General features: G+C 55.3%; 3 protein-coding genes across 8 annotated transcripts in view; all 3 read left to right on the top strand.

Moving 5' to 3' along the window:
- GGNBP2 (gametogenetin binding protein 2) overlaps window positions 1-2,310 on the top strand; it is a 29,761-nt gene extending 27,451 nt beyond the window's left edge. For 2 of the 6 annotated variants that reach the window (XM_075561458.1, XM_075561457.1), the window contains exons 13-15: window positions 60-208; window positions 613-861; window positions 1,537-2,307. In XM_075561458.1, coding sequence (XP_075417573.1) covers window positions 60-208; window positions 613-861; window positions 1,537-1,740 — 602 coding nt within the window. In that variant the 3' untranslated portion in view covers window positions 1,741-2,307. Of the gene's footprint in view, window positions 1-59; window positions 209-612; window positions 862-1,536 lie in introns of all 6 variants that reach the window. The other 4 variants (XM_075561459.1, XM_075561463.1, XM_075561461.1 and 1 more) reach the window with 4 other exon arrangements.
- A 3,362-nt stretch (window positions 2,311-5,672) lies between these two features.
- DHRS11 (dehydrogenase/reductase 11) lies at window positions 5,673-14,732 on the top strand. Its single transcript, XM_075561456.1, has 7 exons — window positions 5,673-5,998; window positions 9,631-9,840; window positions 12,254-12,348; window positions 12,952-13,081; window positions 13,658-13,750; window positions 13,948-14,013; window positions 14,131-14,732. Exons 1-7 carry the CDS (start codon window positions 5,852-5,854, stop codon window positions 14,170-14,172), a joined length of 783 nt encoding a protein of 260 aa, XP_075417571.1. The 5' UTR covers window positions 5,673-5,851; the 3' UTR covers window positions 14,173-14,732.
- A 1,639-nt stretch (window positions 14,733-16,371) lies between these two features.
- Window positions 16,372-20,486, top strand: MRM1 (mitochondrial rRNA methyltransferase 1). Its single transcript, XM_075561455.1, has 5 exons — window positions 16,372-17,115; window positions 17,307-17,400; window positions 18,036-18,168; window positions 18,251-18,370; window positions 18,608-20,486. The coding sequence occupies exons 1-5, from the start codon at window positions 16,559-16,561 to the stop codon at window positions 18,655-18,657; spliced, it is 954 nt and encodes a 317-aa protein (XP_075417570.1). The 5' UTR covers window positions 16,372-16,558; the 3' UTR covers window positions 18,658-20,486.
- Window positions 20,487-22,795: the final 2,309 nt, after the last annotated feature.

Below are 22,795 nucleotides of genomic sequence, written 5' to 3'. Positions count from 1 at the left end.
ATTACTACTGCATGACTGATGTCGGAGCATAAATTTAAGAGGGTTATTGCTTTCTGCAGTTGATGATTCCTGTGTTCATCACTGTGAAGACAAGGAGGATGATGGGGATAGTTGTGTTGAATGTTGGGCAAATTCTGAAGAGAACAACACAAAAGGAAAAAATAAAAAGAAGAAAAAGAAAAGCAAGATGTTGAAATGTGACGAGCATGTAAGTGGTCTAACTTGGGATTTTTCAAGCTTTTACTATTGAGAAGAAAATAACCTTCTTAAGGGTTGCACACGCACGCCTTAGCTGCTGCTAGAATTTTATGTTTCATAATGCCTTTCAAATTCAGTAGTTAGGTAATGTGGAGCAGCTGTCTGTGTCTTCGTTCACTCATATGTAAGAATAAGCATCCCTATCCGATGATGTTCTGTGAAGATGAAATGAGGCAATATCCAAGGGCTTGTAAACCCTCTGGTAGAGGGAGTGCCCCACGAACGCCACTGCTGCTGCTGTTCAGTGTTCGCACTAAGGTGTAGCTCCCTGTACAGGCAAGGGTTTCCTTTAAAAAATAATTGTCATGCTATTCATTGCCTTTTTACCTGGAAATTTTTTTATTGTGGTTTTAGATCCCAAAGCTTGGAAGCTGTATTACAGACCCAGGCAATCGAGAGAGCTCAGGAAGTAGCGTGCACACAGTGTTTCACCGTGACAAGACCAAAGAAGCACATGCAGAAAGCTGTTGCAGCTCTGAGAGGGGCGGGCAGCCCCTGCCTTGGTTCGAGCACAGGAAAAACATACCACAATTTGCAGAACCTACAGAAACGTCATTTGGTCCTGATTCTGGAAAAGGTGCCAAGAGCTTAGTTGAACTCCTTGTAAGTAATCCAGACTGTGTCTCCTTGTAGATAGCTATTAGCTCTGTGGGGTGTGGGGTAGGGGCAGCATTTGACCACCGAGGTTAAAGGAAACTTAAGAAATTCAGGGCAGTATTTCATTATTCTTTGATATCTTCGTTTCTGCTCTCCCACTTAGGGTTTATGCAACTCTGGAGCATATTTCCTTCCCTTTTTCTCAAAGGCAGAACGTTCACTATTTGGGCGAGGTAATCAAGGTGATACTGTCAGGAGTCTGCCTCCTTGAAGGCCTTTCTCTGTGACCATTTCTGTAGCCACTCTCTTAAACCAGAAGAGACTACAGAACCCGAGTTAGAGGCCGCTTTCTAGGTTGCTTCCTGTAGGGGTGGTGTAGGCTAAAAGCACAACTGACCTTGGGAAGTCTGATAGAATTTAGGTCAGTTCCTGAGACTGGATCAATCAGTTCTACCTGGTGCCAGGTGACTTCTTGCCTACTGTGCTGTGGTGCTGGGAATGAGAGTGGGGAGTGTCTCTTGCATAGCTATTTGAGGGAGGCCTAATGTGATCAGACCCTCTGCAGAGTGACATGCTACTTACTCTGTAAACACCTCATTTAAAGACTTCATGTAACTGCATTGAAAGTAAAAAGCTAGGCTTAATTTAAGTCATAGTCTTAATTACTGCTTTAATTTTCAGGATGAGTCTGAATGTACTTCAGATGAGGAAATCTTTATCTCGCAAGATGAAATACAGTCATTTATGGCTAATAATCAGTCTTTCTACAGCAACAGAGAACAATACCGACAGCATCTGAAGGAGAAATTTAATAAATACTGCCGCTTAAATGATCACAAGAGGCCCATTTGTAGTGGCTGGTTGACAACAGCTGGAGCAAATTAAATAAATAAAATAGCTCTGTCTTTCAATGAAACACTCGAGATGACTACTGGGCCTTCTCTTTCAAAAGACTTCATTTAGTGACTTATCGCAACATTTTATCTTAAATCAATGTGATTCTTTCTTGTTTGGGAAGATGGTGGAGGTACCTTGATTAGTTCTATCAGGCTTGTGTCTTTAGTTGCGTGGCTGCGCAGGCCTGCCATATGATTTAAGCCATCTCTTTTCATTAAATGTTTCTCTTCCTGTGAAACTTACTAAAGCAACCTAGTGGCAAAAAGTAATGTTGTACTTAAACTTCTGTACAGAAATGACAATGAGCTGAATATATGGTTTTACAAAGTAGACATCCACTTGCGAAATGTTTGGATGTAATGTTGAAGCGCAATGTGCAAAATTGAAAAATAAAGAGTATTTATTAATATGCATAGTAAATGTTGGTGTACATGTTTCTACTTAATGCGGGGCACAGTCTTCCAGAGTTGCCACTTGTAGACCTGGCATTTGGCCAGTGCTGCTGTTAGGAATGAAGAGCAAATGAGGAGAGAGGTAAAGGCTAAACTGAAGAGAGCTGACAACCTGCAAAAGAAGTCTCAAGTTTTGAAAAAATAAATTTACTGCAATACTTTTAAATCCTGGGTAGCATCTTAATTTCTCTAGAGATTTTGCTATTATTAAAAAACTCTCTGGGGTAACACACAGACTCATTGCCTTGGGTCTGTTTTGACTTAACAGTGACCCGATAGGACAGACCCGCTAGCGCAGCCCCATCGCCTTTCCTGGCCGTAAGTCTTTTAAGAAGCAGTCTGCCACTGCTTCCTCGAGTGGAGTGGTTGGGTTTAAGGCGCTAATGTTGCTGGGCAAGGGTTAATCACTGCTCCACCCAGGCCCCTCCTCATAATACACTGCAGGTTCACATCGACCCAGAAAAATGAAAACCAAAATTGGCAGGTTTTCAACCAGTGGCTGCCTGATAATTACTCAGTATTTAAAACAGGAGGCAGCGCTGATTGCTAACCTGACTGCGATCTGCAGAAGAGTGTGCCTTTGCTGGCGTCCGGCAGTAGGGCCTGTGGCGTCCAGCTTACAGCTGTTCCAGGCTGGCTGTGTGCTCACTGAAGGAGAGGCTCCCTCGGGGCTAGCATGTGGCTGCTCTTGGAAGGGTCGGCAAACGTGTGCCGGAGCTTTGTGCCTGCGTGTTGGTGACACTTGGCGAGCAGCAGACGCAGTGGGGCGGTTGCACAGCACGGACGGAGGATGTTAAAGAGGCTTGAAGCTGCTTAATTAGATGACTAGTCTGATTTCAAGTTTGAAACAGAAGCTGAATGTGATTGACATTTTATATCTGGTGGCAGTTCTTTCACGTCCTTAGTTGTCAAATCTAGTGTGTAGAGATTGGAGTGGAAGTAAGATTAGTCATTTCCAGTTCATTTGATTCATCCTGGAATCCATTAAAAAAAATTAAAGGTCTCTTATACACCTTGACTCTGAAGCCAGATTCCCTCCCTACCACGCCTTACAGCCAGGGTTCTCTTGAGAACCTCTAAAAGTAAGGCCTGGTTCTGGTTTTTAATTTTTGTTTTTGGCCCCAACACAGGGTAGGAAAATGAATGCTTTGGGAATTAACCATGTGCAGTACTACTACCTCCCTGGGGAGGGACTCCAGCGGATACTGGGAAAAGGGGCCTTCTCTTGGGAAGGATCTGCTCATACAGAAGAGAGGCAGTTTCTAACACTCCGATGACATCTGAGTGGTCCAACAGCAAATTGAGTTCCACTCTGAACTCGGTGCCGACCTAAGAAGAAGCCAATGTGTGGGCGTGGTTCCCCCTCCGTTTTGGTGATGTACACAGCATAGCACACAACCATTTCTACATCTGCAATTCGGTGCCATTCGTAATCCCATTCTCAGTTCTGAGTTGCTCCTTGTGGGGCTATTGGGATTTTGAAGGCGATGTGGGAGCATACATACCCCTGGCCCAAGACAACGTGTTGCTCCCCCAACTCTATTTTGCCACACTGTTTCACGAGGCTTACCTTTAAAGTGCATAGTGCCCATCTCAGGGTAGTTGTGTAGATTACATGAGTTAGTACACAAATTCCTAGGAAAACTTAGTTTTTAATTCCATTTTCCCACTATTTGAAATACCTTCATATGTCAAGTACTTAGTAGTGTCTCACAGTGCTCAGAGGAAACCAAACCTAACTTTTGCTTGCATATTTGGTGTGCGTGGTGATACCATTTTCTCTTACGGTGTGTGTGTGGGGGGAGGCAGGAAATGGCCCGAGGGTATTTGGAGACAGTCAAGCCCAGTACACATGCACATGGGAACATTCCCATTAGTAACCATTCTACTGCCCTTGGCTACAATATGGTGGGGCGCGGGGGCTTTGGAGGAGACAGACAAACCCACCCAGTGTTGACAGAGACTTACCTGGGACGTGAGAGGCCTTCATTCAGGTTGAGGGGGAGGGTGCTGAAAGGTACCTCTCCCCTCAAACCCACTCCCACCTAGCTCATTCCAACTCACAGCCACCCGTTAAAAACTGTTCCTTAGCGTTTGTGAGTTTAAATCTTGACTAGAGTAGATACTCTTTCTCAGAGGGCTGGTGGGGTTAAGCCACTGATAGTGCAGTTAGCAGCCCCGTGTTTGACCCGCCAAGTCAGCAGGCTGCCCCTTAGCCCCAGTAAGAAGCCAAACTCACCATAAGTCATGGTTGAACAGACAGCGCTCGGGGGAACAGCTGATGGGTTTGAACTGCTGACATGACAGCTAGAAGACCAACACCTAACCCACATGGCCACCAGGGCTTCTCCACAGTGACCCTATAGAACTGCCCCTATAGGCTTGCCAGACTAACGAAGTAGACATTCTCACCTGAAAAGCCGTGGTTTTGAGCGGCTGACCTTGAGGTTAGAAGCCCATCTAACACTGCCCCACGTCTTATGGATGTTTCCTCTACCATGAGTCAATTCTGACCATGCTGTTAGGTGTCAGTCCGTTTCCAACTCGGCGTCTGTGTGCAGTAATAAGTCAGTCCAGTCCTGTGCCATCCTCACAAGAGATGTCTGAGCCCATTCCATACACCCACTGCCAATCCATCTTAAGCCCTCTTTCGCTGCACTGCTTCTTTACCAAACACGCCCGTCTCTAGGGACCGGTCTTTGATGACAACGTGTCCAAAGTACAGAGTACGCCGAGGAAGCCTTGCCATCCTTGCCTCTAAGCGTCCTGGCAGTACTCCCAAGACAGCGTTGTTCCGGTGGCAGTCCGTGGTGCAGTGCTCTCAGTAATTCAAATGCATCGGTTCTTTGATTCAGTGTCCGACTTCCACATGCAATGTGAGTTGGTGGAAAACACTGTGGCTTGGGTTCCTCAGCCCTCAGAGGAACCTCTTTGCTTGTCAACACTTAAAAAGGTCTTCCCCAGTGCGATGCGTCTTTGGATCTCTGACTGCCGCTTCTCTGAGCAGTGATTGTGGATGCAAGCAAGATGAAATCCTTCACAATTTCAGTCTTTTCTCCATTTAGCAGTATGTTACCCACTGACGTTGTTAGGCGGATTTTGGTTTTCTTTCTGACTCCTAGCGACCCCATAAGACTGGGTGGAAGTGTCCTTGGGGGTCTATGAGATGGTAACTAAGGGAGTAGAAAACTGCGTTGAAGGGTACGGAACTGGGGAGGGGCACCGAGCAGGAAGGACAGGCTAGAGCAAGCCCCTACTGAAGCTCGGTGACCCATGGGGGAGAGCTTCCTGGGGAAGCCGAGCAGCATAGTCTCTAATCGCCTCCAGCCCGGGTGGGGGGCACCCCATCACCACCTAGGGTACAGTTTCCCGGTGGTGGGGGTGGCTCGGCGGGCACGTGGGCCGGAAGGGGCGTGGCCGTTCGCGGCCGTCGGGGGATGTGGCTGGACGCCGACAGCCGCGGGGTGGAGCCCCAGCCGGGGGCTGGCCGTGATGGGGGCAGATCCAACAGCAGCCTGGACTCGGCCGGGCTGTTGGGGCCAGGAGCCGCGGTGACAAAAGCGCCATCAGGGGCCTCGAACTTCGGGCGGAGCTCCCCGCTCCCAGTGCCTGGCTCACCGAGCAAGGCGGGCGGGCGGCTTAGTGCCATGGCCAGGGCCGGCATGGAGCGGTGGCGGGACCGGCTGGCCCTGGTGACGGGCGCCTCGGGGGGCATAGGAGCGGCAGTGGCCCGGGCCCTGGTCCAACAGGGACTGAAGGTGGTGGGCTGCGCCCGCACTGTGGGCAGCATCGAGGTAAGGCCTGGTCGGGAACCGGGACGCTCCGAGAGTCGTTTTTGCCGGGGAGGGGGGCGGGGGAGCTCTGGGTGGGGGTGGGGTGATCCCTGGGACCAGGCGGTGGTGCTGCCCCCTTCTAGCCTGTCACCCCAGGGCCCTTTGCGGGCTCTGGGGCAGGAGGGATGGAAGCCTAGGAGGGGAGGACTCCAACCTTTGCTCCTTTAGGTGTCGTCTTTAAGGAGCTATTTCCCCCGACCTGTGCTGTCGAATCTTTCTATGACCCCTGCCCGCCCTGCCCGCCCGGGATCCGCAGTAGCTAGGCAGCCAGGGAGGAGGAGGAGGAGGAGACGAGCTTGCTCTCTGGCCTCCTTAGACCTCACCCATCAAATCAGGCAAAATCTGGTGGCCCCCAGAAGAGCAGTAGCCAGAGGTTTTGATGATTTTAATAAGTCGCCATGAGTCGGAATCAACTCGATGACAGTGGCTTTTGGGTCTTTTCAGGGTGGTAGTGGAGTTTTTCTGAAAAAGTTCAGCCCTGACACCCACATCTAAGGGTTAAGCCACACCATATAGAAACAAGGCATGAATGGAATATTCATAGGAAAGCTTTTTCAGATTTCGCTGCGGTAAGTGGGGCTAAGGAGCTCTGGTGCCTCAACTGATTATTGGATTGTTAACTGCAAGATCAGAGGTTCAAGCCCACCAGTTGCTCTGAGGGAGAAAGATGAGACTGCCTGCTTCCGTAAAGAAGTACAGTCTCAGAAGCCCCAGAGAACAGTTCTTCTCTGTCCCTGTAGAGTTAGAATCCAATCAGTAATAGGGCTTGGTTTTGTTCTTCTCAGTGGGGCCTGAAGTGGAATTTGGCCTTAAGCATGTGAACCCCAGGGGGGCAGAGCAGTGTGCAGATGGAATTCCTGATTTCTTTTTGAATGGGGCTGGGAGTCAGGACGGTTGTGAGCAGCAAGAGCTCAAAGAAAGATGGCATGAACTTGGCCCCATCCGAGCAGGGAGAAGGAAAGGGGCACTCCCGCTGGGGGATTTGCCCCTGTGAGATCCTGCTGACCTGCAGGGCTTTATCTCCACCAATGCTCAAAGTCCCCAGGCAGGGAAAGGGTCATGAGGCCTTGGGTGGAGATGGAGGGAGAAGGTATACAGGAAGGAGTCTCCTGTGCTGCTGGCCAAAGGTACACTTTATAGCTTTCCCGATAATCTCAAGGTCACCTGGCTCTACCTTAGCCCCACTTTGCCCCTCCCTCTCCCTTATTCTGAGGACTTCCGGTTCCCAGACTCAGCTTTGGAGTGCAGGGGAGCGGGCTAGAGCTTGGAGGACTGGTTTTCGTCATCTTAAAGCCTCCCTTACTTTCACTTCCTACTCTCCACCCCAACCCAAGGAGGAAAGGGGGTCCATGAACCCCAGAGAGGAACTCCCAGGCTGATCACTCAGTCCCAAGAAACTACGGAGTGTCTCTGTTGGGAGGGAAAAGGATTTCAGGTCACTTTTGAGGGTGGCGGGGAGTTGGTCCAGGTGGACAAGGGAGGCGGTGGGGACGGTGGGTGAGGTTGATCTCCTTGGCCCCTCCATCCGACTTTCCCAGGGGGCTAGGGGGAAGTTTCGGGCTAGGCACTCCAGTTGATCCATTGACCTGAAAGCTGCCTGCTCCGTGGCCTTTATCTTCCTCCTGAGGTGGCAGCGAGTAGGTGAAACTGGGTGAGGGGTGGGGGTGGGGGGGCTCTGAGCCCTCCAGGATGATACCTTTTGCTCGCTCAGAAAGTTAAAAGCAGAAAAGGCTCTCTTGCCCGTCTTGATCGAGCCCTTTATTCCCCGCTGGCCATACAGGGAGGAAAGGGCTCCAGGCCAGGACAGGTGGCCCAGCTGACCATCCTGTAAGGTGGCCCGCCCCTCACACATACACGGGGACACAGCAACCTTCTCAAGGCTCCAAGGCCCAGCCTTTGGCCACCAAGCCCACACAGCTTGTTCTCTCCCTGTTCCTGGATGCCACCTCCCTCATGTCCACGCTTTCCTGGCTCTGCTCTGTCTGGTGTTTCCCTGGGGTGTTTCCCCTGGGGTGCTCTGGGGGCCACCGAAAAAGTCTGTCCCAAATTTCCCACCCTTGCTGTAGGGAGAGGGGAAATGGACCCATTGGGCTTGATGGGAGAGGTATGTGTGAGAACTCTAGAGCCAACTGGCTGCAGTTGGTGCTGGGGTGGGGGAGGGGGGAGGCCTGTGCTGCTCCTTTCAGGTGGCTCAGCGATGATGGGCCCTTCCAGGAGAGATTGGGTGAGGTGATGGGGGATGAGACCCGAGGCTCTGGCTTAACCAGCTCAGTGACCCCTGGTTCTGGTGGAAGAGAGGTGCTTCTCACCTATCTATAGACTGCGCAGGCGAGATCTCACACTGTGCCTAGGGTCCCTGGTCCCCTTCTTCAGTCCTCTTGAAGCCCTAGCCTGTCTTATAAAATGGTGAGGGGCTGGAGTCCTCTAATACAAGAGGGGAGGAGAATCTTTATCAGCATCAACAGCCCAAGACGAGGAGGTGGACAGAGGGATGGCGCACTTTCCAGCCTTTTAAGCAATTCTGACAGCAGGTCTCCTCCCATAACACTCTCTCCTTCACTGGTGGGTTTGACCATTTGTTGCAGTGGCTACAAAGCACACACAGACTGTACTCACAGTTACGGGGCTTCGTAGGGCCATTACAGGTGCTGCAATTCTAGATGAGGAATAACCCAAGATGCAATTCTTTAATTAAGACAGCTTCTCAGCTGTACCCTGGCCTCTCCCTGGCCCCCGGCGTCGTAGGTCAGCCTGGCCTCTGCCCTGCTTGGGCTAGTGTCCCCCAGTTCTTTAGCTCCACCAACAAATGCTCAGAGGCACCTCGCTCGACCTGCAGGTACTCACCCGTTTTGCTCTGCAGCGTGCCCACTGTAACCACCTGGCTCCATGGGTTGAAAGCTCATTATGCTGTCTCATGCTGGCCTCCTGGTGATGACACCACTCTTCTGCTGCTGCCTTGTGTCACCACTGGGTGCTGTCTCTGGTGTTACAGCCCTCTATCTCCTGGGTCTAGGAGGTTCCCAGCACAGGGTGCCAAGGGCCAAAAGATGCCCCCCACTCCCATCTCTCTTGGTGGTAGTCGGGTTTCCCTGTCTGCCTCTGAGATAGCTCATTATAAGCCTAGCGGGATGGCAAAATGAACTAATCCTCTTGTTATGGTTCCATACATCCTCTTTGCAAACTCATTCCCACAGGAGTGCTATACCCTTTATTTGACTTGTTAGCAAGCACTAGAGCCAAGCCCCTCTGCGGACCACAAGCACTTCATTTGCTGGGTTTCACTCAGTTATTTCGGGAGATAGGGCTTTCTACTCCCGTAAACAGTTGCAGTCTGGGAAACCCACGGGAGCAGTTCCATTCTGCCCTTCAGGGTCGCCATGAGTCGGCATCAACTCGATGGCAGGGAGTTAGACTCAGCTATTTGGTGGGAGCGAAGACTGGCAAGAAAAGCCACGTGTAAAGGATCTGTGGTTCTGTACCCTCCTTGGAGTGGCGGACTAAGTAGAGACTGACGGGAGGGGTTCCATCTCTCTGGGTGGGGAGGTGTGGGGGTGAACAGTTCACCCCAGTCAGACCCCCATTGGGTTTCATAGGAGCTGGCTGCCGAATGTAAGAGTGCAGGCTACCCCGGGACTTTGATCCCCTACAGATGCAACCTGGCCAACGAGGTGGACATCCTCTCCATGTTTTCGGCCATCCGCTCGCAGCACGGCGGCGTGGACATCTGCATCAACAACGCGGGCCTGGCCCGGCCTGACACGCTGCTGTCAGGCAGCACCAGCGGTTGGAAGGACATGTTCAATGTGAGGCGGGAGGCTGGGTGTGGGGCGCGGGGGCGGGGCAGGCAGAAAGGGTGGCTGGGAGCAGGGGTGGGGTGCTGAACCAGCTGGTTGCTGGGGGGATAGGCTTCCTAGGGAGCGGGAACTGCCCGGTTCTAGTGGAGCTGCCCTGGCTGCTTCCTCCTGTGGGGCCAGGCTGGTGAGTGGACGGACGAAGGGCTCCGTGGGGTTGTCCTTGGTTCCACTGGGCCCCCCAGGGTGGTCCTTCAGGTCTGGGCTGCGATGGCTTCTCGTTGGAGGAAGAGTTGGTAGTGGAGAGGACTGGTTCTTGACTGTGCTTGGGGACATGGCCTTGTGGGATGAGAAGGGACCAAGATGAGAGGGGAGGTGATGGAGAGGTTCTAGGCCGTCCTGCTTCCTTTTCTCCAGTTGTAGCACTGTTTCTTGGGAGGAACACACCCACACTGTCAATATCTGTAGTCTTAAAGTCAAATGTTCCCAGGGGCCAGGCTAGTTGCTGGGGCTGGGGGAGTGGGGGTGGGGGTGTGCATCGAGAGGGAGAGTCCCCAACCTTCGAAACCATCTCAAGTCCAGCATGGGCCCATGGTAGCCAGATGCTGTGGTTTCTTCATGATTAATGGGGAGTCTGGATGAGCGTTGGGGTGTCCACCAAACACCCACAGTTAACACTCAAATGCCAGCTCTCAGAGGGGCAAGCCTTGTTCAGGGGCGATGGCAGAGGATGGGAGGGGGAGAGGCCCAAAGCTGCAGGTCCGAGCTGCTCGTCTCCCACAGGCGCTAGCTGTCGAAGTAGCCGTCGAAGTGGGCAGGGAGCTGGGATGGCACACATGGTTTGCAGCCAGCTACTAGCCGAATGCGTGGCACTTTGAGTCTGCTCAGTGGCTCAGAGGAAGGCAGGCCTGCAAGCTCCTCCTATGTTGGGGGGGTGGTGGTGGGAGAGTGTCACAGCCAAGACGAGTTCTGCTCTGAGACCTGGGGGCCACGGGACAGAGCTAGCACCCACCCACAGCAGGCGTGGGACCTGGGCAGGACGCAGCAGCAGCAGAAGCCAGCACGGGCCTTGCCCACAGAGGGCCTTCTGGAAAGTCAGAGAGTGCGCCTCACCTGAAGGTGGGGGTCGGGGTATTGCTGAGCCTGGGCCTTCCCTTGCCTAGCTGCTAGATGAGGGAACTGCCTTAGATCCCTCAGGCCTCTGTCAGCTGAGACACCATCTGATGCTGAGGGCGCTCCGAGGAAGCGCCTTGTCCCCCAGCCCTGGCCTCAGACCGAGGAGGTCCACCTATTTGGCCTTGGGACTGTTTCACCTGCTCTCTGCGCCCTGGAGCTGAGTCCTCTGCCCCAGGAACACCCCCCCACACACACATTGCTGAGGGCCAGAACACCGCCCCTGCCTTTCTGCTGCCCTCTGCCGTCTCTGCCATTCCCCTCCGGAAGGCTGAGCAGTTCACACCCTGGGCGCCCTGTTCCCTGCGCCTGGGCCCCTGCCTCCCTGATAGAGAGGAACATCTAATCTCTCAGCTGCTTCCCTCCTTCCGAGTCCCCAGGCGGAGGAGGGAGGGAGTGAGGAACTGCTGAGTGGCTTATCTCTGCTGCTCCTCCAGGTGGCGGGTGCTGCGAGGGTGGGGCAGCAGACACCTGGCTTCAGGCCTCTGTTCCCTGAAGGCTGGCAGTTTGGGGTCACTCTGCCTGAGCCAGAAGGAGGGGTGGGCAGGGCCCAGGAAAGCGTGAGTCCTTGTGCCCTTGGGAGCTCCCCTGACCCTGCTCTTTCTCTGAACGAGTCTTCCTTCTGGCCTGGTCTGGTGAAAGGCAGACAGGTGAAAGGCAGGCGTCTGGGCGGGGAGGAAGGAGTAGGTCAATATGGGAGGTAGAGCTCATCTGTGCTTGAGGGAGATGTGTCAGCCATTCTGGAGGGATCTGAGACTTGAGGAAAGGACCTGGGCATGGTGGTGACGCCTTGGGCAAGGTCACGCATGTTAACCCACCCACCACTCTGAGGGGAAAGAGGAGACTGTAAAGATTTAGTCTCCGAACCCACAGGGGCTGTGCTACTCCGCCTTAGAGGTGGCTCTGAATGGACAGCAGTGGGTGGGGTTAGGAAAAGGCAGGGGCAGGCCGGTGCCCCCCAGGAAAGAGGGAACCAGCGGGGAGAGGAGGGAGTTTTCTCCGCAGAGGTGCTACCGTGTGCAGACGAGACAGCCAGCCAGCGGTCGTGTGGGCTATGACTGGGGTGAGGCGTTTTCGCCATGTTTTGCAGATATGCAGGGTGGCGCCAAGCCCCCCTAGGAAGAAGAGCTGCCTTTTCCCTCACCTGGTGGGGGAGGGTCATTTGAGTGGCAGGCAAGGTGCCCGGCCTATACCAGGGTGTGCTAGGGCTCCCTCACCTGCCCAGACACCCCATTCCCTCCCTGGCCCGCAGGTGAATGTGCTGGCCCTTAGCATCTGCACACGGGAAGCCTACCAGTCCATGAAGGAGCGGAAGGTGGATGACGGACACATCATTCACATCAATTGGTGAGAGTGGGCGGTCAGCTAGGTGCTCTGCCCTAGGCAATCAGAGGGGGTACAGCACCTGACCTCCTTGGAAATTACTTTCCTCCGTGGGAAAACAGCAGGGTTAGGGTGGGCACAAGAATGATGTTTGCCCCCCCCCGCCCCCCCCCCGAACGGGAATGGACATGCATCTCCTGGCTGCGGAAGCTTGGGGCTCACCTGTCCTCCGGCAGGGGCTGAAGCCCCCTTGTGGTAGAAAGAAGGACTGCACACTCTGCCATCAGGGGCGTCCAGTCAGATGGTGGTGATGTGGCTACCTCCCCTGCCCTAGTTTTCTCCCACTAGAACCAGGCCAGTGGGCACACAGGTGGGATGGAGGGGCCTGGCCATCCTGTGAGACCAGAAAGCAGGACCACGTCAAGAGGAGGGCTCCCTGAAGTTGGCCGGCTCAACCAATTAGACCAGTGGGCCATGGAGATGGTCAATCTGAGACGAGGTCCCCTTTAGAAGGCATTCCTGTCACCATATGGGCAGTGAGTTCGTGATCTGATCGGGTGGGGTGGACCATGTGACTGGCCAGCCTCCAGCGGCCTCCCTCCGCCCTCCTCCCCTTCTCTCCATCAGCATGTCTGGCCACCAGGTGCAACCCCAGCCTGTGATCCATTTCTACAGTGCGACCAAGTACGCTGTCACTGCCCTGACAGAGGGACTGCGGCATGAGCTTCGGGAGGCCCACACCCACATCCGAGCGACAGTGAGGGCCTGGCCTAGCCCTGGCTGGGGTGGGGTGGGCAGCAGACCCCTCCCACACTGCCCAGGAAGCCCACGGTCAGGGTGTGCTGGGCGTAGACTCTGCTTCCCCAGGAGCCAGCTGATAACCGGACCCCGACTTTGAGGTGGGAGGTGGTGAGCTGAGAGAAACCCAGGGGAGGGGTGAGGAAAAGGGAAGACAGACTATCACAGGAGCCTGGGGCACGAGGAGGCTGGAGCGCACGCTCTGGGCCCATCTCCCTTCTGGAAGGCCACAACCTTGACATTGGGCACTCAGTCACTCAAGCTCTCCAAGCCTGAGTCTCCTCCTTGGTGAGACGGGAATGACGGGACTTTGAACAGTGGGGCTACCACTTTGCAGAACGCTTAGCCCTCATGTAGCGTAGCCTCTGTGTATGGCAGGGGTCACTGTGATCATTGGAGGGTGACTTTGGAGGGAGGAGGGGGTGCTGGACACTGGATGGCCTTCTCTAGGAAGCTGGGACCTCCATCCCCTTGTCCTGACGGCTTCTGGTGGGGGCAGAGCTCAGCTCTCAAGCCGGCCCTCTCTGTTGCCCAGTGCATCTCTCCAGGGGTGGTGGAGACACAGTTCGCCTTCAAGCTGCATGACAAGGACCCTGAGAAGGCAGCTGCCACCTACGAACACATGAAGGTGGGGCCTCCCTCTGGGCCGGCTAAAGCCACTCCTGCCTCAGTGTAGGCAGAGGTACCCCTGGTCTCTAGACCCCCACCCTTCTAGCCAGCCTGTTCTGGGGGGCTAGCATGAGGATGTGGATGTTGGAGAGGGCCGTGGTGGCGGGAGGGACCTTGAGTCCATTCTGTCCCCAACCGTTGTCCCCGGTGTCTCAGTGCCTCAAACCGGAGGATGTGGCCGAGGCTGTCCTCTACGTCCTCAGCAGCCCCCCACACGTCCAGGTGAGTCTGACCTGGACTCTCTGAGGAGCCCTGCCATCCCCAGAGGAGGGAGAGCAGGGTGGTCTGACGGGGGGAGTGGGGCCCTGGCTTGTGCCTCAAGCCTTGTGCCTTCTGCAGATCGGAGACATCCACTTGAGGCCCACGGAGCAGGTGACTTAGTGTCCTGTGGGGAGCTCCTCTCCCCCCCCCCCAATGGCTTGGCTCCTGCCTCTGTGGACCCCTGGATTGTACTTCCTTTCCTCATTTCCACCAGGGGCTAGCAAAGATGTGTGGGTATGTGTGTCTGGGGGGTTTATATTGCCAAATGGTTGCCATCGCAAATGTGAAAAGTGAACTTGGGAGAGAAGAGAACTTGGTTCGCCCCTTCACATGCTCCAGTCCCCTGCTTGGGACCCTTGGCCTGTGCCTGCTCTCCCCAGTAACCTGCTTCCATTTTGCCTGGGAAAGGAGCAGGGATCAGAAAGAGGCCAATCTTATTCCCCAATTCTTGCCCTCAGGGGTGGGTAACCTGACATCCCAATGGCCATCCTGGGCCCCAGGCTTCCTTCCCTCCACTCCCAGCTTCCCCGCCCCTTCCCCAGCCCAATCTGGGCTTCTTAGCCTGGGTGGGGCCATTCCTCAGACAGTGGCTTCAGAACACCAGGGCCCAGCTCCCCAGTGCATTTCACTATGAAAATTAAAAGACATTTCAAGCAACCTACATTGGCTTTCGAGTGATTTTCAGTGTTCAGTTCTCCCACCTTCTCCAGGGTGATTGTGTCTCAGGACACCTCTCAGGTGAGAGAGCAGGTGGGTGGCTGTGGGGCAGCACTCCTGCGGGTTGGGTTGCCACCATGAACAGCACAAGTGGGCTGGGGCCAGGTCTTGAAGTAGGCAGGGGTTTCCCAGCCAGAATAGCAGACGGACGTGGCACATGCCCGGGAGGCCGAAAGAGCATGCAGTGCTGTGGGGACTGCACAGAAGCTGGTGCCAGAGGGAGATGGGGGCTGACTGCTGAGCAAGGGAAGCTGCCAAGGGCATCAGCTGGTTGGTCAGCAGGGTAGGACGGAAGTAGAGCTGTCAGTTCTGAGAAGAGTGGCTGCAGGACAGGAAGTTGTTGCTGGAGTCATGGTGGCTGGTGGGGCTGGTCAGACAAGGCATGGGGAGGGCATCTGGAGGCCAGTCTCCCAGCACTGGTGCTGACATGGATGCTGTGCTAGTTACATACTCTGTTGCCAATTTGAGGATTAAGAGTGAAGGGCTGGAGTTTGGCCTGTCAATCAGCTTGCAGAGTGATGACCTCATTTAGAGGCACTAAAGAGATAAATAGCTCGCTTGAGGCAGGGCGCAGACTCACTCCCTGAGAGACATTGCAGTTGACAAGATACATGGAGACAGGCTGGTGGTAGCCAGAGCCTTGGAGCTGGAGAAGCCATGTGGAGATCCCTTGCCAGCGATGAGATGCTTACACTGCTGCTGAATCCACAAGACTTTCCACCCACTGGCCTGTGATCTTCCTGCACTCGGTGCCATTGCGTGCATTCCGTGAATCTGAAGAGGACTTTATAGATTGGTATTGGACATATAGGCTAATATCGACTATGGACTTGATCTGGACAGGGCTGGGATATTTTCTTAATGTACAATTTCTCTATATAAAGCCCTTTCTTTTTTATTTCAAATATAGCTCATACACACACGAGTCTCCCTGGATTTGTTTCTCTAGTCAACCTGGGCTCACACAGATGCCCTACTCTGCCCTGGAGTAGTTATGAGCCAGCATCACCCTGACAGCAGTGGTTCTGGTGGGTTTGGTTTGCATCTGGGGGGGAGGGCACCAGACTGGTGAGCTGGAAGGGTAACACCCCCCCCCCCCCCCCCGAGAATGTCCTTAGGGACCCCCGGGGTGCTTTAAACTTTGGACTGCTAACAGAAAACGAGGTGAAGCCCCCAGCTGCTGCATGGGAGAAAGATCTCTAAAGATCGACAGCTTCCGAAACCCTCTAGGTCGGGTCTACTCTGCCCTTCAGGGTCTCCCTAGTCAAAGGGACTAGATGGCAGGGGGCTTGGTTTTGAGTGTTGTTTTTCAAGTGCCCTTTGTCAGCCTCTGCGTGAATGCCATCCCCGCAGCTAAGGACCCAGAAGCTCTCTACAGCTCCTGCCATTGGAGGAAGCTTGGCGGAGCGCAGGTGGAGGACCCAGGGCTTGCTGGACATGGGTGAAGTGACACTCCCTGGGCCTTGGCTGCCGCCCGTTGAAGGTCGCCGCTCATCCAGCCCTGCAGGGGGCGCTGTGGGAACAGCCTGGCGGCTGGGCATGCGCGCTGTGTAGTCGGGACGAGGGGCGGGGCCCGCGCGAACCCGGAAGCGGAGCGGTGCACGTGGGAGCGGGGAGGTGGGCGGCCGCGATTGAGCAGTCGGGTTTGGGGCTGGGGCTGCGTGTGCTTCTGAGTGGGTGTGGTGAGGGTGCCCTTCGGGCCTGTATTGGGTGCTTGGAAGCGGGACCCGACGGTGGTAACTGTGCCGGGACGCGGCCGCGGCATCAGGGCCGCAGCGCAGCTCTCGCCATGGCTTTGCTCGTTTTCGCCCGGGACGCGGTCAGAGCTTGCTCCCTTCGCCTCCCAGTCAGCCGCTTCTCCCAGGAGGCTGGTCCCCGCCCGGGCGGGGAGGAGCTAAGCCGCCTGCGGTTCGACGACCTGGCTCCCAGCCGGCGTTCGGCTCCGCCGCTGGAGCTCCTGTTCGGCGTGTCTCCGTGCTCCCTGGCCTTGCGGGCTGCCCGCCGTCGCGTGGCGCGGCTCCTGCTCCAGGCCGGCAGAGCTGGGCTGCACGGGGAGCGGGCCGAGCTGCGTCGGGTGGCCGAGGCGCGGGGCATCCCAGTGTTGCGGCCTCTACGGCGGAAGCTGGACGCCCTGTGCCACCACCAGGTCCACCAGGGCGTGTGCATGGAGGTGAGCCCGCTGCGTGCCCAGCCTTGGACTGAGGCCCAGGAGGCAAGTCCAGGCGACGACCCGCAGCAGCTGTGGCTCGTCCTCGAGGGGCTCCAGGACCCCCGGAATCTCGGGGCCGTGCTGCGCTCTGCCCACTTCCTCGGCGTGGATAAAGTCATCACTAGCAGCAGAAGCAGGCACGGACGCCCCGTACCCGTCATGTGCCCCCAGCTTGGAGGGGCGGCTGAGTTCCTGAGCACATTGACCCCCCGGGTCATTTCTCAGTCTGGCCTCCCGAAGGAACGCTCATCCTTAACCCCCCTAGGGGTGGGGGTGGGGAGGGCACTGGGCTTGGGGTTGCCCTGTCTGATGTGGGGACGTTTTGCAGCTGCCCGCTCACCCCAGTAGTCAGCAAGGCCAGCGCGGGGGCTGTGGAGGTGATGGATGTGTACTCCGCCGATGACCTGGCCGGCTTTCTGCAGGTAATGAGCCCCAGCCGATGCGGGCAGGGTGAAGGGGCAGGTAGCTATGTATCGTGTTCTAGGGCCTTTTAGACCCCATTGGCAAGGGGGTGATCTCGAAGTTTGTAAAACCACAAAACGGAGCTGTATCTGGAGTCCAAGACCCTCACTCCATCTCTTAACCTGGGGAGCTGGTGGAGAAGAGGCCTCGTTCCTTGACCCAGTTTGAAAGGCGTCCTCCCAAAGTAGCAAATAAGATTTTGTAAATAAGAAATAAGAGACCCCAACCTTGCGCCTCACTTCAGCTGTACTTCTCGTGCTGCACACACGATGGCAGTATTGCCCTGTGTTTGGCAGCTGGGGGTGGGGGTGGGGGAAAACTCCCACTTCAGCGTGCATCCGCATACACACACACTCCCACGAGCCCTTCCCAGAACTCCCTTCCGTGACACTGGCTTTTTATTCTGTTTTACGCACCACCTTATCTCCAGTACCTAGACCTGAACCTGGCCCATTCCGGGTGCTTAGTAGTCATTGAATTGAGTTGACAGGGTAAGTGAATGAATATATAAGGAGCAGACTGGGCTCTCCGGGGCCAGGGCTCTGATAAAGATTTGCTGAGCTAGAGCAAATAACGTTCCGTCTCCTGCTTGCAGACCAAAGCCCGGCAGGGCTGGCTTGTGGCGGGCACCGTGGGCTGCCCTGGGCCCGAGATCCCAGAGTCCCCTAACATCCCTATCACCAGCTGCTTGGAGTTCCTCTGGGAGCAGCCCACTCTCCTGGTGCTAGGTAGGTACCTGCGCTAAGGCATACATTTGCACACCTAATTGTCCGACTAAGCCATCCCTAACCTCGTGCCCTGGCCCTGCAGGGAACGAGGGCTCCGGCTTGTCCCGGGAGGTACAGGCCTCCTGCCAGCTTCTCCTCACCATTCTGCCTCGGCGGCAGCTGCCTGCTGGACTCGAGTCCTTGAATGTCTCCGTGGCTGCAGGTGAGTCTCCTGCGTCTCTGATGGCACAGGTGTAACTTCCCTCCCAGCCTGTTTAATGGCTCGCCTTTCCTAAACAAGTCACGTAGGCTTTCTGTTGTCCATTTGCTCTTGCGCACAATGAGGCACACGGTCCTTCCTGAGGAGGTGATGGGGGTGGACCTGGGCCACAGCAGGCCCACCGCAAGAGCTCCGAGCATGAGCCTACCCTCTCCCCTTTGTCTTTCTGTCTGTCTGCAGGGATTCTCCTTCACGCCATCTGCAGCCAGAGAAAGGAGTTCCCTGCATAGGTAGAAAGGGGTGGCGTGGCCAAGACTCTCCAGAATCCTCACCCATGCTCCTGGGGCCCCAAGGGGCTCGGCATCCCGGACTGTCTTTGGGTTCAGAAAAAGGCGGCCAGAACGGGGCTGTCTTGGACTGCCCAATTCGAGTGGGTGAGCTGGAGGGCAGGGGCCGGGCAGTGCCAAGCCTGTGAGTGTGTGCCCAGACCCAGGTTGCGCACCTGGGGACTTTTGCCGTGGAGACCTGCAGAGTGGGTTTCCTATTTTGATGCGGACCTTGGATACGGAGATGAAGCTTGTTCATTTCCACCTCAGACTAGCACGGAGGGCTTGGCCTCTCTGGACCTTCTTGAAAGACAGAGGGGCTGTCCGGATGCCAAGAAAGAAGAGGGCAGTGGGCAGCCCAGCCCAAGGGGCTCCTGTCTGGCTGTGGGTTTGAAGAAATCGGGCTGGGACCTTCTGTGGAGTCAGCCAACCTAGTTGCAGCTCCAGCACCCCAACCCGGATGAATCCTGGAGCTCTGGTGGTGTGAGCCAACCGCTCCATCAGGTGCCTGAGCTGAGGCCCTCGCCTGCACTTTTCCTCCAGGGGTGTTTGTGATGTGAAGCTCAGGTAAAAACATCGTCCAACAAGCATTCAATAAATGTGGTGTTCCGTCTATCCTCCAGTAGGCGGCAGCCTTGCTCTTTGGGCCACAGCCTCTAAGAGAAGCTTTGGGAAGCACTTGGGGTGGGTGGGGTGGGGCCGGGATTCCTGGCTGTGGCCTCAGCAGAGAAGAGTGACAACACCTCCTCCCCCTTCCCTTTGACTGTCCCATGCTGTCAATCATCCCACCTCAGTCAAAAGAACCGGTGAGCCAAAGCGCACACTTGGTTCCCTGTGAGGTGGTGAGAACAGTGGGAATGATGTTCTCTGTATCCCAGACTTCCTGAGGATCCCAAGATGGCAGCAGAGCCAGCAGTGTGCTTCCTCAACCCTGACCACGCACTGGAAACACCTTGCCAGTTTGGGGAGGTGAGGGAAGGCCCGATACCAGGGACCTACCCTAGAGTCTGATGTTCGCTGGCCGGGGTGCATCCTGGGCGTCAGGATAGGTGAAAGCTCCCCCAGAAGGTCCCGTGTGTAGCCAAGGCCAACAACCCGCAGAGCAGACTCTCACGCCCTCAGCTCTATGGGCACTTCGGGACAAATAATTCTCTGTGTGGGGGCTGCCCACACTGTAAGGTGTTTGCCTCTAGCCACTCAGTGCCCATGGCGGCCCGTTCCCCACATTAAAAACAAAAACCTTATTGCGACTAGGGTGCGGATTGACAGAGCAAACTGGTCCCCCATCTAATAGCCACTACACAGTTTGATTCGTGATGTTGGCTGCAATCCTCCTACACATATTGACAAGAAATGTCTCCCTAAAATCCAACCCCCCTCCCCCCCCAAAAAAAAACCCCAAACAGTTGAAACTCACTATCATCCAGGCTGTTGTGACTGCTAGCGACTCTCTCTGGTTCCGGGGACTGGAAATGGAAATCTCTACAGGGACAGGCAGCTTCCTCTTTTCCCTGCAGAGTATGTGGTGGTCAGTGTAGACCACTGATGTGTTAGCAGCCCGAAGCCTAACCCATCATGCTCCAGGGCTTCTCGACATGGCCAGGTATCCCTGGGCGAGTCCTTGTGGTGGAGCAAGTGCCTGACCTACCCCAGCCTCAGTCTCCTCTCTGAAATGGGTATAACTTACCTTCTTGCTTTGCTGGAAGGAGAAGGAGGGTGAGAGGAACTCGGGGTCTTGCCCACAGTCAACTGTACCCACCTTCCCCTGAAATAAATTTCTTTTGACATTCTAATGAAGTCACTTTATGAAAACATTCTGATTTTAGTTTAAAAGTACCTTAAATCTCTCTATGGGAGCCCTTGTGGTGCCGGGGTTATGCGTGGGGCTGTCAGCCACAAGGTCAGCAGTTCAAAACCACCGGCTGCTTCGAGGGAGAAAGAAGAGGCTTTCTACTCCTGGGAAGAGGTACAGCCTCGGAAAACCTATAGTTCTACCCTGTCCAGTCAGGTCGCCCTGTGTCAGAATGGACTCAATGGCAGTGAGTTGTTTTTTGAGTGAGATCTCTAAGAAGCCCCACGGCAGAGTGAGCAAGCACTCTGTCTGCTAACTGAAAGGGTGGTGGTTCTAACCCACCCCCTGGCTCTGTTTCCATAAAGATAGCAGCCTAGAAAGGACTGTTGGGCCTGAGGGGTGGGGCGCCCATGTCCCATGGGGTCCATAGTGGTCTCTGGTGGGCAGCTAACAAGCTTTGTGTTTTCACCTCTTGTGGATTGGGTGAAGGTTTCCGGGGCAGACCACTTCTCCATCCAATAGTTCATGCACGCTTTGATTCGCAACATTGGTCGCAACCTCACAATATCACAGCACAGACCCTCCTTCCTCCCTGTGTTTCCCGTGTCCGCTCCCCCTCCTTCCTTAAGCCTTCTGCTCCTTTGTTCTCAGGTAAACGCTTCCCTTTCCTTATTGTAATGTGTGAGGACCTCCCGATCTGCAGCAGGCCCTCCTGAAAGTAGAGAACGCGGAAGAAGCTCGCTCCTTTGTAAGCTCTAGTACACTCCCTATGAGCACTTGCTCCCCAGGGCACCATCTGACCACAGCCGAGTGGCCAGCCTTGGTTGCGGTCTTTGGCCTCCCCAGTTCCTGTGGCACGTAGCCAAGAGCCCAGGGCAGTGGTTTTTAAATGGGTTTCTCCTAGGTCCTGGTTCTGTTAACTGGGAACCCTAGAGCCAGGCCCCTCAGTTCCTTCAGGGTGCCCCCAGCTTCCAGAAGCACCCACCCATGTCCAAGACACTGCTTCGAAATCCACACACGCCTAAGGACAAGGATGAGGCTGGTCCCCTAACAGCCTGTGGCACTCAGCACTGTGATGATGCAGCCTGGCTGCCCTGTGACGCATAGTTGACATCACAGGTGCTACATGGGGGAATTGGGTTCCCGGGCCCCGGGTATGCTGGGGCTGGCGGTGAGCATCTCCTGTAGGGCTTGGCTGGGAGCAGAGAGACTGTCAGCAGTGTAACGGTGGACAGGTCCCCGCTAACCTTTCCCAAGCCTCAGTCTTGCCCACCTGTGCAATGGGGAGACCAGCAGAGCCACATCGCAGGATGTGGTTAGGGTTAAATGAGACAGTCCCCATAACGCCTGGTGACGGAGGACTGAGCTCTGGGCTCCGCTCTGCTGCCACACAGACCTCAGTTTCTCCCCAGACTTTAAGGCCTCTCTTTAAGGCAACTCAGCTGCCACCAGCCTCTGGAGGAAGAGGGAAAGGGAAGACACGCACAGGGTCTCCGCTGGGGGCGCCAGGCCAGGGGAAGGGTTTTTAAGGCTTTATGCCAGAACATCTGAATTGTGGCAGGCACTGTCCCCCCACTCCCACCCCACCACCAGGCCTTGGCTGGAATCTCTTTTGGCCTGAGGTTCAAAGGCCACCCCCCTAGGCTGAGATTCTAAATGAGTACCCCCCCATCCCACAGGGTGAGGCCCAGGGAGCCCCACAGTTTGTAAATGTAATCAACCTCTAGGTCTCTCACTTCCACAGGTGCAATTAGCATGCCCATCTGCTAATCCCTGATTAATGGTGTTTACAAACACGGGGCTCTGCGCCACTGTGAGGACTCAGCCCCTCCCTCTGGGGGGTGGGAGGCAGAGGTCTTCCGTGTGTGTGTGTGTGTGTGTGTGTGTGTGTGTGTGTGTGTGTGTGTGGTGGGGGGCAGGGTTGTTCTTCTAGCTTTTCAGGCAAAATCCCTTCCTCAGGCGGTGGCTGACTCTGGGCACCAGTGGAAAACAAACGCAGAGAGAATAGCCAGGGATGGCCGCGCCTGGTGGTCCCACTGCTGGGGCCCACGCTGCCTTCTTTCTCCCCTGCTCTGCCCAGAGGCTGTGTGCATGTCCAGAGGCCCAGTGCACCCACTCCCCACCTTCCTCCCAAGGTCCTCAGTGGACCCATGCCAGGGCCACAGTGGCAAAAGCACCAAGCAACACAGATTTCGGAACCAGATCAGGATCCAAATGTGAACTCTTTCGGGGAAAGGCCTCCTGGTGAGCCTGAGCTGCTCCGCCTGCCAAGTGGGGGGAGAGTGCCCAGCATGCAGCTTGCTGCGGGGA

Source organism: Tenrec ecaudatus, chromosome 10, assembly GCF_050624435.1.
Source record: "Tenrec ecaudatus isolate mTenEca1 chromosome 10, mTenEca1.hap1, whole genome shotgun sequence".
Taxonomy (NCBI): Eukaryota; Metazoa; Chordata; class Mammalia; order Afrosoricida; family Tenrecidae; genus Tenrec; species Tenrec ecaudatus.
The sequence above is the reverse complement of the archived record's forward strand: the minus strand, read 5'-3'. Positions and strand labels throughout refer to the sequence as shown.

Coding starts and splice junctions, on each gene's coding strand:
- MRM1 (XM_075561455.1), top strand. CDS start 16,559: ATGGCTTTGCTCGTTTTCGCCCGGGACGCGGTCAGAGCTTGCTCCCTT. Junction 17,401..18,035: donor ACCTGGCCGGCTTTCTGCAG/GTAATGAGCCCC, acceptor TCCTGCTTGCAG/ACCAAAGCCCGGCAGGGCTG. Junction 18,169..18,250: donor GCCCACTCTCCTGGTGCTAG/GTAGGTACCTGC, acceptor CTGGCCCTGCAG/GGAACGAGGGCTCCGGCTTG.
- DHRS11 (XM_075561456.1), top strand. CDS start 5,852: ATGGCCAGGGCCGGCATGGAGCGGTGGCGGGACCGGCTGGCCCTGGTG. Junction 9,841..12,253: donor GTTGGAAGGACATGTTCAAT/GTGAGGCGGGAG, acceptor CCTGGCCCGCAG/GTGAATGTGCTGGCCCTTAG. Junction 13,082..13,657: donor ACACCCACATCCGAGCGACA/GTGAGGGCCTGG, acceptor TCTGTTGCCCAG/TGCATCTCTCCAGGGGTGGT.